General features: G+C 59.0%; 2 protein-coding genes across 2 annotated transcripts in view; one reads left to right on the top strand and one right to left on the bottom strand.

Annotated features, from left to right (window-relative positions):
* MRPS7 (mitochondrial ribosomal protein S7) overlaps positions 1-4,755 on the bottom strand; it is an 8,637-nt gene extending 3,882 nt beyond the window's left edge. Inside the window, exon 1 of the mRNA XM_013006277.2 lies at positions 4,729-4,755. Within this exon, the coding sequence (XP_012861731.1) occupies positions 4,729-4,755 (27 nt within the window). The remainder of the gene's footprint in view (positions 1-4,728) is intronic.
* A 1,062-nt stretch (positions 4,756-5,817) lies between these two features.
* On the top strand, positions 5,818-13,814 carry GGA3 (golgi associated, gamma adaptin ear containing, ARF binding protein 3). Its single transcript, XM_045299356.1, has 16 exons — positions 5,818-5,923; positions 6,018-6,093; positions 7,258-7,356; positions 7,962-8,085; positions 8,318-8,421; positions 8,521-8,601; positions 8,853-8,990; positions 9,335-9,416; positions 10,057-10,173; positions 10,478-10,705; positions 10,936-11,006; positions 11,092-11,366; positions 11,514-11,707; positions 11,810-11,979; positions 12,063-12,173; positions 12,257-13,814. Exons 3-16 carry the CDS (start codon positions 7,273-7,275, stop codon positions 12,365-12,367), a joined length of 1,890 nt encoding a protein of 629 aa, XP_045155291.1. The 5' UTR covers positions 5,818-5,923; positions 6,018-6,093; positions 7,258-7,272; the 3' UTR covers positions 12,368-13,814.
* The last annotated feature ends 86 nt before the right edge of the window (positions 13,815-13,900 follow it).

Here is a 13,900-nt window from a genome sequence, read left to right as displayed (position 1 = left end):
GGACGGCTGTGGCCCCGCGAGCCCGGCGCGCGTCCCTGCCGGAGGGAAGGCTCCCTCCCGGGTGCGCCCAAACTCCGGGAGGGACCCGCCTGGCAGCTTCCGAAGCGGGACTGGTCGGGGAGGAAGAGGGGCCTCTTCGCGCAGGCCGAGTGAAGGGAGAGCGATTTATCGTGCCGGAGCCTGGGGGGCAGACCCCTGCCTTTTCTCCCGCCGTGACCCAAGCGGGGTGTGCGGGGTGAACGCTGTGTCCTTGCCCGCCCCCCTGTTCTTGCGCATCCTGAGGAGAGGACTGAGGAAACTGCGCACAAATGGGGGGCGGGGGGGCAGAGTCAGGCGCTGTCGTTGGAGCTTGCTGTGAAGGGAATGTGGGTTAACCTTGCGGATGGGACTTTGAGCAAGGCTAATGAGTGCACTTCGCTGCAGAGTAGCTTCCCTGGAGGCACCAGGAGTGAGAAGCCGGACAGTGTTAGGAGAGGTCAGATGCTTAGCTCCCTAGCCGTGTGCGCTGGCTCTTCTCTTTCCCCCAATGACCGGACCTTTTCTGCACACCCTCTTCAGGAGGGTGAGTGCCTGGGGCTCGGCGAGGGGGTGTACATCCTCCCAGGAGGCAGAAAATGCCAAATTGCATGGGTGGTTTTTTTTGTTTTTGTAGTCGGCAGCTGCAGGCAGGTCTTTGCAAAGCCTTCTGTGTATGTGGAACTGTTCACCAAGGACCTCACAGGGCTCTGTAGACACCGGTCAGCAGCATCCTGGGAAGTAGGCTCCACGGCCTCCAATCAGACAGCCTGCTCTTTTGGCAGTGGACACACCCAAACATGGTCATTCATGGCTCCTACGTGAGTGAGTCGTTCAATGACACTGGTTACAGACTTCACATTGTATCGCCCTTCTCACTAAGTCTCCCTGAATTCTATATCACCATTCATATAAAAACAGGCGCAAAAACAACAACAACAGGCGCTCAGCCCCTTAAAGTTCTCATGGACACCACAGATCCATGGCGGTCCAAATGAGCTCATATGGCCCCTACTTGAGTCCCACATTCTCTTTCTTTATTTTGGGGGCTAACAGTTGCTTAGTTGAAGGAACCTTGGTGGTGTCGTGGTTATGTGTTGGGCTGCAAGTACAAGGTCGGGATCCAAGCTGGTGGAGCAGCTGGTGAGCCTGAACCACCAACCTCACAGTTAGCAGACCAGCTTGGATCCCTAAGGAGGCCTTCTCCTCTGTTGGGAAGGGTTGCCGGGAGTTCAAATCAACACAGGTTTTAGGCTTTTTTGGTTTTGATTAGTGAAGTGTCCTGAGACCAGAAATTCACCTTCAAGAGGTCTCTCCCTTGAGTTTGATGGCAGCCCTGGGGGTGGAGAAGGCACTCTGGCATAAGGCAGTCAGTCACCTGGGCGCCCAAATGCGGGCAGTGTCTTGGGGATCCAGGTGCACAGTCCATGACTCTCCCTCAGCCCACAAGGAGGTGACACTAGGGCTAAAATAGTGAACATTGGCTAAAAACCTGCCCTGGAGTGGTGTGGAGCGAGGGAGAAGCGTTTGGCACCTGCAGGCGGAGTGGTCCCATGGGGCATTGTGGGAGGGTGTATTAGTCTGGATACTTTGGAGATACAAATCCACAGCAACTCATGGATAAGAGAGAGTTTTATGTAAAGAAAATGTGCATCACGAAAACATCCCAACCCAGTGTGCTGCCCAAGCCCACAAGTCCAACATTAACCCAACACCAGTCCACAAAGTCCTCCACCTCACAAAACAGAGGCAATGATGCCGACTGCAGGAGGAAAGCTGAGTCAGTGAACGAACAAGCATCTCAGCACTAGCAGGGGTCTCCACAGCACCCAGGGCTGCATCAGGATAGATCCTTGCGGCTTCTCCTTGGGGATGTCTTGTAGGAAGTCAATTTTGCAAGTTGAAGCAGGGAGCTGCTAAGGCAGCTGCACCCTGGTGCGACTATCACAAAGCAAGAGACCCGATAACTAGAAAAGTGAGGCTCACCACCCATTTACCCCTCCGCCTTTCAATTAGCCCCACATGTGATTATCGGCCAGGCTGGCACAATTAACTGACTCAGAGGGAAAGCTGCGATGGGAAGACCACATTTTAGGAAGACTCGAGTCTGGTCTGCGAAGCTTCCCTTTCTCTAAACAAACCAAGCCCGACTTGTTGTCCTTGAGTCAATGCCGACTCATAACGACCCTATAGGGTAGGGTAGAACTGCCCCTTGTGGGTTTCTGAGACTCACACTAGGAGTAGAAAGCCACATCTTTTTCCTGAGGTCCGGGAGTGGTTTGGAATTGCTGATCTTGTGGTTAGCATCCCAACACATAACCGTACCACCGCCAGAGCTCCTTTGTGTCCCCACAGGTAGCAGCTATTCCCGCTCTGCCAGAGGGGTTTTTATAGAAATGGTGTGGGGTCTCCATCTCACCTGGAGAGCACAGTCAGAGGCTGGCCCCTGAGGTGGCGGCTTTGCCACTTATGACCACAGCGCTCCCTCCCACCACATGCTTCCTTCTCGGCACAGTTGTGGGTCGCATTGGCCCTCACGCAACTCACAAGCCCTCATGTTTCTGAGGAGTGTCAGGGAAGGGAACGTAAACCAGACCCCCTTCCCCAGCTGCCGGCCGACCATGGATTAGGGTAGGGCTGCCTGCATCTGCTGCCTTCTCGCTCCACTTCCGCCTCTTCCCACTTCTGTCTCTGGGATGGCTCGTGTTTAGCCCAGTGCAGTGACAAAACCAGGTAACAATCCCCTGGGTACAGTTTCAGACACAGTGTAATCCTGCCCCCACAACAGTGCTGTGCACCTAGTTTGCATTGGTAGCAAACTGACCAAGACCCTTGGTGGGCCACAAGCACCTTTTTTGCATAGTCCTCCCACTCAGTTGCCAGAAGACCAGGGCGGGCAAGGCTATAGCAACCCGGCCCATCCCACTGCAGTTTCATACAGCCTGGACTGGAACAGAAGTTCTAGAAGCAGGTAGGCAGTCAGAAGGTTGGGTCAACTTTGGACAAGCAAGGAAAGGGTCCACAGGCAGGGTGTGTGCAGCTCCTGGGAAGGGTCATGGGACTGAGGAAAATGGGTAGGGGGAGAGAGGAGGAGCCAGGGGTGGAGTTTCAAACCTGGGTGCCAGGAGAAGGGCCAAAGGGTGCTCTTGAATAGCAGTCCACAGTCCCACTGAGAGCAACAGGGAAGCCTGAAGTGACGTGGTGGGTTTTAGACGCGTTTCTGTGCCCAGTTAGCAGTAAGGAGTTGCATGCTGTCTGGCTTGTGCACCGGGAGGTCGCAGCGCCTCAAGGAGGGGAGCTTTTCTAGTCTCCCAGAGCCACACCGCAGGGCTTGGGGTTCTCAGGCCGCTGAGCAAAGGCTGGGAGGTGCCCCGAGTCTCCCTTTATCAGAGCCTGGTGAGAGAATTCCAGAAGAGCTCTCTGGAACGATGGCCAGAGGCACAGACCCCCGACTCAGATGGGAGGCAGGCTTGTCAGACCACGAGTCAGAGCGGAGCCTGGAGAGGCAGGGGCTGCTGGCCCTGTGGTGCACGGGGAAGTTGATGGGGTTTGGGAGGGTATGTGCATCTGGTGGGGTGGGGGTGGTCACCCAGAACTGTCCCTAGGGGTCTGCCTGTCTCCTGACTGGAGAGCTGGGAAGGGGCTGCCCAGCTGCAGAAGCAGAGCTATCGGTGCCCACGCATTCAGAAGCCGGAAGGGAGGGAATTTGAGAGGAGGTGGGCACACTGGCAGAGCTGGAGGGGTGTCCTAGGAAGCCTCCAGGCTAGAGGACGTTTGCCAGGCTGTGTGATAAGGACCTGGGGTGGGGGCGATAAGGACCTGGGGTGGGGGCTTTTCTTAGGCCTTGAAGTCTGGGGCAGGTCTGAGGGGTCACACTGATGCAGGTGGGCCTGGCTTTGTCTCCGTCTGCCTCTTGTTGTGAGAAACATCTCAGATGGCAGGGAGTCGTGACCACGCCAACACCTGAGGAAATTTCCGACAACGATGGATGGCAGGGGCTTCTCAGGAGGTGGCCACTCGGCCCTCACAGCAGGCATTTCTTCGCCAAGGGTCTCCCTGGGCCCAGTTCCTCTCCTCCCCTCGTCTGACATCCCACAGGGCCTGCCAGTTCTGTTTTCAAGAGCAAGGATGGGCACGCCGCCTACCCTCCACATGTGACCGGACATCACCAGACGGGTCCCCTCTTGGGCAAAGCCCGAGCCCCTTGAGTCTAGCCTTGTGCCCAGTCCACCCAGCCACCGCCCTGGCCCTCAGGGGGCAGCTGCTGGCTTTTTATGGCTCGTAGAGTGAGATATACTCAGCAGGGAGCCAGGGAGCCTCCAGTAGGGTTTGGTCATCCAGCCGAGGCCGGCCAGTCAGGACTGCTCGTGGACAGGAAGAAACTCAGAAAGCATCCATTCTGGAGGGATCAGAAACAGTGAGGAAGCTTCCAGCAAGACCCCTGTTCTGTGGCCGTGCCTTTGCCCCTGGTGGAAGCCTGTAGAGAGAGCAGGTGTTTTGAAAGGAGGTGTGTCTTTGTGCCTCCATTTGTCTTGTGAACCTGAAGCCCTAAATTTAGCAGAGAGCTTGGGCGTGCTTTGTGGAAGAGATCGGCCCGGATCTAAACGGGAAGGCTTCTAACCACCGTCAGCTGGGGTCATCCTTGCTTATTTAGCACAGGTTCTGGGAGGACCCAAAGCAGCTGTGAACATACTCCTCTGAGGATGCCCAGACCTTGGTCTTTCGCAGCGGGGAGCCCATCGACCTTAGGGGTCGGTGTCAGTGATGCAAAACAGCTGCTTCACAGGCTGCCCGCTAGAACTGCTCTCGAACTGCGGTGTGATCAGCGCTCCAGCATAAGGAAGCTAGACCAAACCCACTCCGCGCACTCGATCCTGACTCTAATCAATCCTCTCTAATAAATCTTGATGGAACAGACAGCCTCATCTTTCTCCCACAGAGCAGTAGGTGGGTTTGAACTACCAACCTTGTGGTTTTCAGTTCAGTGCTTACCTGACAGCCCTACCAGTCTAGAGACCTCTTTTTTGAAGGTAAAATAAAAATCATACTTTTAAAGGCGTCCTGGTGGCACAGTGGTTGCTAACTGGAAGGTTGGTGGTTCGAACCCACCCTACTGCTTCTCGGAAGCACAGCCTGGCGTCTGTTACCACAAAGATGGTGGCCAGGAAAATCCCACGGCTCGTCCCCCTTGGTCACAAGGGCTCCCTGTGGGTCAGAACCCACCTGGCTGTCAGCGACCACCACCTACTGTGGTCCGAAGTCTGCATATTCTCCTCTCATCCAGTCCGACTTCACTTTCTCCAAGAAAAACTGCCTCCTCACCCCTGCTTGCTGGGTTAGGGGTGATTGACAAGTTTTCAGGCGGCTGAGGGTGGGCTCTGCCGTGTTTGCATGTCCTTTCTGACAGCAGTCGCTGCGTCTCAGTCACTCGCACTGTCCGAGGAGGCTGCCCCTTGCCTTTGGGACTCTGAGAGCCCTGCTCGAGGGGCAGCGGTGGGGGCTGGTCTCGCTCCTCCACTCCATGGGGGAAACTTGCAAGCAAGCATCCTTTCACTTCCGGGTCTGGAAATCGGCTTCCACATAGTGAAGACCTCCAATGAGCCGCGTGCTCCTTGTAGACAAGGCCCGCCCCCTGATCCCAAAAGAGGAGGCCCTCAGAAGAACTGGTCCCCAGCTCTCAAAACGTCAGCCATCGAAACCCTTTGGGGCCCTTGCACCCCAAGATGTCAGGTGTGGAGATGCTTGAGCCGAAATCGGGTCGGTGCAGCTGGTTGGGTTTGGGGTTTGCTTCTTGATGGCAGTTGCCCTCTGTTCTCTCCCAAGATAAAGCCACCAACCCTTCCAACCGGCAGGAGGACTGGGAGTACATCATCGGCTTCTGTGACCAGATCAACAAGGAGCTGGAGGGGTGAGTCTGGCTCTCGAGAGCGCTGAGGGGGCTGGGCATGGGCAGTGCTGACTGGACACAGGCAAGCGCTCACAGGGGCCCTGCTTGTCTCCAGGCCACAGATCTCGGTCCGGCTGCTGGCCCACAAGATCCAGTCCCCACAGGAATGGGAGGCAGTGCAGGCCCTGACGGTAGGTGCTTCCTGTTGGAGATGGAGGGGCGGGGTCACCTCTGGCCCAGACCCCCTTCACATGCTCATCGGGGCTCGGCACTCACGCTCCAGGACAGCAGGATGTGGCACTCACGCTCCAGGACAGCAGGATGTGTGCACACACTCATGGTCACCGACAGTCCCACGCCCGTGTGTGTCCTTTGCCAGGCATGAGGCCTCAGGTGACTGGCATGTGCTCCTGCCCGTGTGACACCCCTGGGCTGGGGCGCGAGGCTGAGGTGCTGGGGAAGGTGCCCAAGGCACGGCCCTTGTCCCCTACTGGGGAGACACCCCCACTGGCTGGGGCAGCATCTCTGCCTTGCCAATTCTGATAGGCAGTCAACCTCGTCTCCCCACCCCACCCCCCACCCCGGTGCGCCGGTCGCGGGATGTAACAGGTGAGGTGAGTGTGACGGATGCTGGAACTTGGAAGCCCACTGGTTGCTCGGGAAGCTGGCGGCAGTCCTGCTGGTACACGCTCGGGCCGGAGCTCCAGTGGGTGCTGTACCCAGGGGAGCCTAGGCTGGGCGTCAGGTTAGAAAAGGCCAGTCCCAACCGTGGGGTGGCACCACTAGAAGGCCGTGTCGAGCTCGGTGGCTCTGCAGGGCCCTGGGAAGGGTTAGGGGGCTTCTCCCGGCCAGAAGGAAAAGGCATGAAGCGGTCAGGGAGTGGGATACCAGACAGTGTTGGAATTCAAACAGCAGGCCCAGGAGAAGTGCCCCGCCCTCCCACCGGCCGAGCACCTTGGGCTGTTACAGTCTTAATGGGAGCTGACCGTTAGGTCTCTCTCCAGCCAACTGAGAGGGCTTCAAACCACTGAGCACTGGAAGCCTCACGCCGTGCCACCTGCCACCGGGGCTTCTCCCATTATCTCCTGTTTCCCGGCCCCCAACTGTTGGCCAGCACCCAGAAAGAGCCCCAGAGCATGCATCAAAGAGACTTTCTCTCGGCCTCAGTTTCCTCACATGCAAAGCTCGAGCAGAACCCTCCCGGACCCTTCCAGACCCTGGTGTGGCCTTCCTGACGTCTTGTTCAGCTTCCCCCAGAAGAGGGTTGGGACACAGGGATGCGCCATGTAGCTGCTCTGTTGGTGTCCCTGGTCTGCCCCCTGAGGAGCCCCTCCACCCCCACTCCACCCCCGTAGGTGCTGGAGGCATGCATGAAGAACTGCGGGCGGAGGTTCCACAATGAAGTGGGCAAGTTCCGCTTCCTGAATGAGCTCATCAAAGTCGTCTCTCCCAAGGTCAGTCCCGGGCAAGGCCCTCCTTCCAAGGGCGACCTCTGGGTCCTCCCCATGGTCCTTCTCGCAGTCCACAGCCAGCATCTCCATCGGCCGGCAAGGCCTGACCCTGGAAAGACAGGCTTTGCCTCCCACCATGGAGCCCTGTTGGGGAGAGGGAGGTCTGCAGCCTGAGGGGCTTCCATGCTCACAGCAGAAGCCTGCACACAGCTGGCTTGTCCACGTGGGGACCCGGAGCCGGCTTCCCCACCACTGAGCTGCCGGCTGGTCAGCATTGCCTAGCTCTGGGCGCCCCAGCAGAGGGAGCCCTCGTTCCTGCTCAGGATGTTAAACATGGGCCTGATTCTGACAGTTGGGCATGTGCCCTGTGTCGTCACCCCCTCCCCACCACAGACGGCCTCCCAGCTGGCAGGGCTGCACCTCAGCAGCCTGCCCCTCCCCCGTCTGTCTCGCATGCACCTGCTGGTTTGGGTTTTGAGTGGGCTCCTGGAAGGGAGCTAATTAGCCGTGCGTTAATGGCTGTGAGCTGTGAGGAAAGGGCCTTCACCGCCTTCCCGGGCTCCACGCTGCAGGGCCTCCCAGTGCCTGTTCCCTTTCCTTTCCTTCAGTACCTGGGGGAGCGGGTGTCGGAGCGAGTGAAGACCAAGGTGATCGAGCTGCTCTATAGCTGGACACTGGCCTTGCCCGAGGAGTCCAAGATCAAGGATGCTTACCACATGCTGAAGAGACAAGGTCCGTGTGGACCCTCAGCTGCCTAGCTAACCAGAAGTGGCTGCAAGTGGGGGGGCAGGTCCAGGCTCCCTCTCTGGGACAAACAGCCTTTATCACAGGGGTTGGGCTTGATGGGGCTGTCACCCTGTCTCCGCTGCCGGTCCTGCTCGCTGGACTAATTGCCCGAGTTGGGGGTCAAACCAACAGGGGCCCGACCTGAGGCCATGTGAGCTCATGTCCTGTCTCCTTGCAGGCATTGTGCATTCTGACCCCCCGATTCCTGCTGACAGGACCCTCATCCCTTCTCCACCCCCTCGCCCCAAAAACCCTGTGTTTGATGACGAAGAGAAGTCCAAGGTACAGGGGTGGCTGTGGTGGCCCAGCCTCTCTGGTCCCCTGAGTATGGTTGGGGGGGGCTTCCCATTTCTGTCCACCTTTAATACCCTCCTGTTCCAGCTTTTAGCCAAGCTGCTGAAGAGCAAAAACCCAGATGACCTGCAAGAGGCCAACAAGCTCATCAAGTCCATGGTGAAGGAGGTGAGTGTGCCCGGCCCAGCGATCCCTTCTCCCCCATCGCTGGAGGCCAGCAGGGTCGCTGGAGAAGCCGAGTTGATGAAGCCCAATGTGGGGGCTCCGCAGGGGCTGGGAATGTTTTCCTAAAGAGACAGGGTGGAATGAACCGTGCCTTCCCCAGGAGCTCTCTTCTGCTGACCTGCAGGCTTCGGGGAGGGTGTAGGAAGGCTGTGGGTGGTGAGCTCTGTCCTTCCTTGTCCTCGGCCATGGCACAGGATGAGGCCCGCATCCAGAAGGTGACCAGGCGGATGCACACTTTGGAGGAGGTCAACAACAACGTCAAACTGCTCCACGAGATGTTGCTGCACTACCGCAGAGAGGACTCCTCCGAGGCGGACAAGGAGCTCATGCAGGTGGGCCGCCTCCGGCCAGGCCTGGTGCACACTGGGGCACGTGGACTCACGGGTCTGCCCAGGAGCCAGGCACCTGGGTGGTGGCATCCCTGTTTAGCATGAGAGGTAATTCCTCTGGGTAGTAGGGGTAGAATGTGAGCCAGACTCTGACATGCCCTCAGCCCTCCCTGCTGCCCTTAGGCTCAGGTCTGTGCTAGGCAGTGACGTGTCCGGCACCACGGTTCTCGGTGCTGCGGGTACAGTGTGGGAGTGGCTGCTAGTTCTGTCAGCACTGTGGGGAGACTCGGGGCGCCCTGCCTGTGAAAGGCCACGGAGGGTCTGCCTTTCACACTGGGCTCTTGCAGGAGCTGTTCGATCGGTGTGAAAACAAGAGGCGGACATTATTCAAGCTGGCCAGCGAGACGGAGGACAACGACAGCAGCCTGGGTGAGGGCAGGAGAAGTGGCTGGATGACAGACGGACGGCATGGGTGAGGAAGGGTGTGTGAGGTCATGCAGTGAGCAAGGCGGTCCCTGTGACCCCCCCAGCTACTTTCTGGGAGGAAGCCCGGCCGGTCTGCTGCCATAGAGAGTCCAGCTGTGGCCACCCTTCTGAACTCTTCACCAGAGTCTGTAAAATAATCCTCATCAAAAGGGAGAAGAGCCATGGAGACCAGATGAACCCAGCAAACTATGGCCCTGAGATTTTCTTTGAGCCTCAAACCAGAACTATTCCCTCAAGTCTTCCGAAAACCAGCCCGTAGTTCAGCTAAGAAAGCAGTGCCTTTGAGCATCGTGCTCGTCCACGCGTGTCTGCGTGGGTCCCTGTGACTGCAGCACTGGAGAGCTGGGCAAGGACAGGGCAGGGGAGCGTGGTAAGGGGCGGAGCGTTTGGCTGCACACGTCGATGTCGCGGAATTGTACGGGTGGAGGGACCGGAACAGTTAGATGTTTTGTGAATTCTCAGCAACATCAGTGCTTTTTTTTCTTTTCTTCAACGTGAATTGGAATTGACTCGATCATGGGTTTGGGTTTGAGTTTGGTGGAAGCAGTCCCGGCCAGGAGTGAGGGTTCTTTCTCGGCTCTAGGGGACATCCTGCAGGCTAGTGACAACCTGTCCCGGGTCATCAACTCTTACAAAACAATTATCCAAGGGCAGGTCGTTAACGGAGAGATGGCCACCACAGCCCCACCTGTGCCGGAAGGTAAAATGTTTTGGTTGCTCATCTGGGCCCCTCAGACCAGCCTCATCATCTTCCTCCTCATCCCAGCCCACTGGTACAGGGTGCAGGCTGACCAGTGGCAGCTCCCGGGGGAGTCCAAGCCATGTCAAGCAGTCTCCTGGAGGCCAGATGAGGGAACACTTGTCCCTCCTGCCTACCCCAGCTGGTTGGCCTTGTCCCCTGCAGCTCCTGCACCACCTGGGTTGGGGTGGAGGGTGCCCGCACTGCTCGGCACCATGCCTCCTGCTGCCCAGCACCTGGAGCGCCCTCTCCTGTGTGTGTCCAGGAAACAGCAGCCACGGCACGCTCATCGACCTGGCGGAGATGGACCCACCGAGCAGCTCGCCCCCGGCCCCCACACTCTCCCCACCCTCCTCGGGCATCCCGATCCTCCCACCGCCCCCACCAACCTCAGGCCTGCCACGCAGCCGTTCCTCCAGCCAGGCTGAGTCCTCCGGGCCTGCCGGTGGCAGCCATGCCCTCTCCCTGCTGGACGAGGAGCTGCTTTGCTTGGGTAAGGCCCCCAAGGGAGGGACTCATCCACGCCTGCTATCCCTGAGGCTAGACTCCCTGTATCTCCCACTGGGGCGGGCACTTTGGGCCCCAGACTGTCCCATCCCGAGTGCACCGGGCTCAGAAGGCCGGCTGGCCCATCTTTTGAGAGACTACTGGGGCAGACCCCATGTGCCCACGCTGTGCTTTGCACACGGCCCTGCTCAGTTTCCATCTCGGTCTCCGTCTCAGGCCTCGCTGACCCAGCGCCCAGTGCTCCGCCTAAAGACACTGCTGGAAATAACCAGTGGCACCTATTCCAGGTAGGCGTAGACCCAGCCCTCCAGTGCATAGGTCCTGGGCTGGCTCCTGGGGGCCTGTGCTCACCCACTGTCTCCACCCCAACAGAATGAGCAGCCGGACCTGGACTTGTTCGGCCCCAGACTGGGCCCTGCTTCCCAAGGCTCTGCAGATGGCCTTCCCCTGCAGCCAGCAGCCCTGCAGCCCCCTCCTTTCCCCATGCCTGGCATCCCGTCCAGCCTTCCTGCCCCAAGTCCAGGCTCCTTCTTATTCTCCACGGGACTGGCCCCGGCACTGGGCCCAAAGTACCCTGGCTCAGTCCTGGGTGATGGCGCCCCAGCCCCACTGGACTCACCGGACCCGCTTCTAGACCAGGCCCAAGTGTAATAATGCAGCGGGGGCATGGGCTGGTCACCGGGTGGGCCTGGGCCTGGACACAGATGTGTGGCCCTCAGATGGGAGTCCCTCTGCTCAGGAGGCTGGCTCCTGGCTGACCAGGCTACCCTCTGACTAGCCCTCTGTCCTCCTAGGACTTCAGGCTCCCCCAGCATCTTCCCTGCAGCCACACCCTCCACGCTCCTCTCCACTGCTGCTTCGGCCAGACCTCTGCTCTCCTTCCCAGCTGGGCCTGGCAGCCCCCTCTTCCAGCCCCAGAGCAGCCCCCCAAAGCTGCCTGAGCTCTCCCTGGCCAGCGTTCATGTCCCCCTGGAGTCCATCAAGCCTAGTAGGTGCTGCAGATGAGTGGTGGGTGGGGAGGCTCTCTGACTGAGAGCAGCATGGGCCGGCCGGGGTCTACTCCCCATGTCCACGCACCGCCCTCTTGCAGGCAGCGCCCTCCCCGTGACCGCCTACGATAAGAACGGCTTTCGCATCCTCTTCCACTTCGCCAAGGAGTGCCCGCCCGGGAGACCCGACGTGCTGGTGGTGGTGGTGTCCATGCTGAACACGGCCCCATTGCCCATTAGGAGTATCCTGCTGCAGGCCGCCGTGCCCAAGGTACCACCAGCCAACGTCACCCCAGGGCAGTACACATGTCCCCACCAAGAGTGTGTCTCAAAGGAATCCCACCTTGTTTGCAGTCCATGAAGGTGAAGCTGCAGCCACCTTCGGGCACAGAGCTCTCCCCCTTCAGCCCCGTCCAGCCGCCGGCAGCCATCACGCAGGTCATGCTGCTGGCCAACCCACTGAAGGTCAGCCCCTGCCGCTGTGGGGGGTGGGAGCAGGGGAGACAGGTCCTGTGGTGCCAGGACTAAGGGGCTCTGCTCTGTGGCAGGAGAAGGTACGGCTCCGCTACCGGCTGACGTTCGCCCTCGGGGAGCAGCTGAGCACGGAGGTAGGCGAGGTGGATCAGTTCCCTCCCGTGGAGCAGTGGGGCAGCCTATGACCCCGGAGCCTGCCGGCCTCCACTGCAAAGCCCACAACTGGCTGTGCCAGGTACACTGCCTGAGTCTGCCTGCAGCCTGGAGCTTTGATCTGAAAGGGGGACCAGGCGCCTCGCTGCTACTGTCATCTCTCCTTTGCCCCCAAGAAGACTTGCTTTTACTGACTTGTGTGATTCAAAGTGGCCATAGGCTATGGGGGGGAGGTCACCTGACACACACACCAACCTCGCCCCAGGCTGAGGTCCCCCCCATCTTATTGTCAATCCTAGTTGCTATGGGGGGGGGATCAGGGAGGAGACTAGCAGGGCCTCCTTGAGAACCCTGTCTTAGCACCCTGCAAAGAGAGGCTCAGCCCTAGCTGTCTCTACCCCTTGTCCTGCCCCGTGGCCAGCAGGGGAGCAAGACCTTGGAAGGTCTGTGAGCCTGAGTCAGGGGATGCGCTGGCCTGGAACTGATACCAAAGGACACCGCAGCCTGGCGTGCTGGGTGCTGCCCGCTTGTCCCAGGATGCCATCTAGCAGGCATGGAGCCCAAGCTCCTGGAAGATGCTGCCTCAGCCTGGGCACAGGCAGCAGGCACCTTGCTTCTCTGGAGGCCCAGCTCGGCTCTTGAGAGGAGTGTGTGGCCTGCCCTCAGCCAGGCCGCCCAATTCACTACCTCTTGCTTGGCATGAAAGACCACCCGCCACCCCCATCTGAGGGGAGGACAGCCCTGTGGCCCTGTCTCCCCTCCTGGTGGCTTTGGTGTCACATCACAGCTGCACAAGGGCCTCGGGTGCAGGCACAGTGCACTAAACCAATCTTGTCCTAGTCACTAGGGTCCTCTAAGGCCCAGCTGTGACTCCCAACTGCTCAGGGCACTGTCGCGAGATGCTGGGTGTGGCAGGAAGATGAGGGCCAACCCTATTGCCTCAGTGCTCAGCCCACCCACTACTATAGGGGGCTGCGCTCTTGGGCCTGCGTCTCCAGGCTCAACAAGCCAAGAGGGAAGCAGAGCTGCCCACTGACAAGCAGCTTCTCAGCTCAGCTGGAGCAGCACGCCAGGACACCCAGGCCCTCTCCACCCTTCCTGGGCATCTTTATCCCGAATCTAGGCGGCCAAGGCCTCCCAGGCAGGTTCCTCTGCTCCCATTAGGAAAGTACAAAGGTGAATCAATTTCAGTGCTGAAGGAATAAACTCCAGGGCTTCACCGTAAAGCTCTGGAGCTGTAGACATTCAGATGGCGTGTGTCCCTGTCGCTGGGCAGTCTCTGCTCTGGCAAACCGCTGTGCTGGAGACCGAGGCTCTGCTGGCCTTGTTGTGCTGCATGTGAAATAAACCGTGTCCCCTCTGCGCACTCCTGCTGCAGGCACCCCACACCCCTCCCTGCGGGGCAGGCCAGTGCTACTCATGGTTCCCAGTGGGAAGGGTGTGGGGCTGTGCTGGAGTTGCAGGAGTGTTTTTGATAAAGCAGTTTCCTGAATTCATTTTACACACGTTCCTGAGGATTCTGGCGGCCAGAGTCGGAAGGTTAATTCAAATTTCAAATCATAAAC

Source organism: Echinops telfairi, unplaced genomic scaffold (assembly GCF_000313985.2).
Source record: "Echinops telfairi isolate 266 unplaced genomic scaffold, ASM31398v2 ScPeMD7_7458;HRSCAF=8496, whole genome shotgun sequence".
NCBI lineage: Eukaryota > Metazoa > Chordata > Mammalia > Afrosoricida > Tenrecidae > Echinops > Echinops telfairi.
The sequence above is the reverse complement of the archived record's forward strand: the minus strand, read 5'-3'. Positions and strand labels throughout refer to the sequence as shown.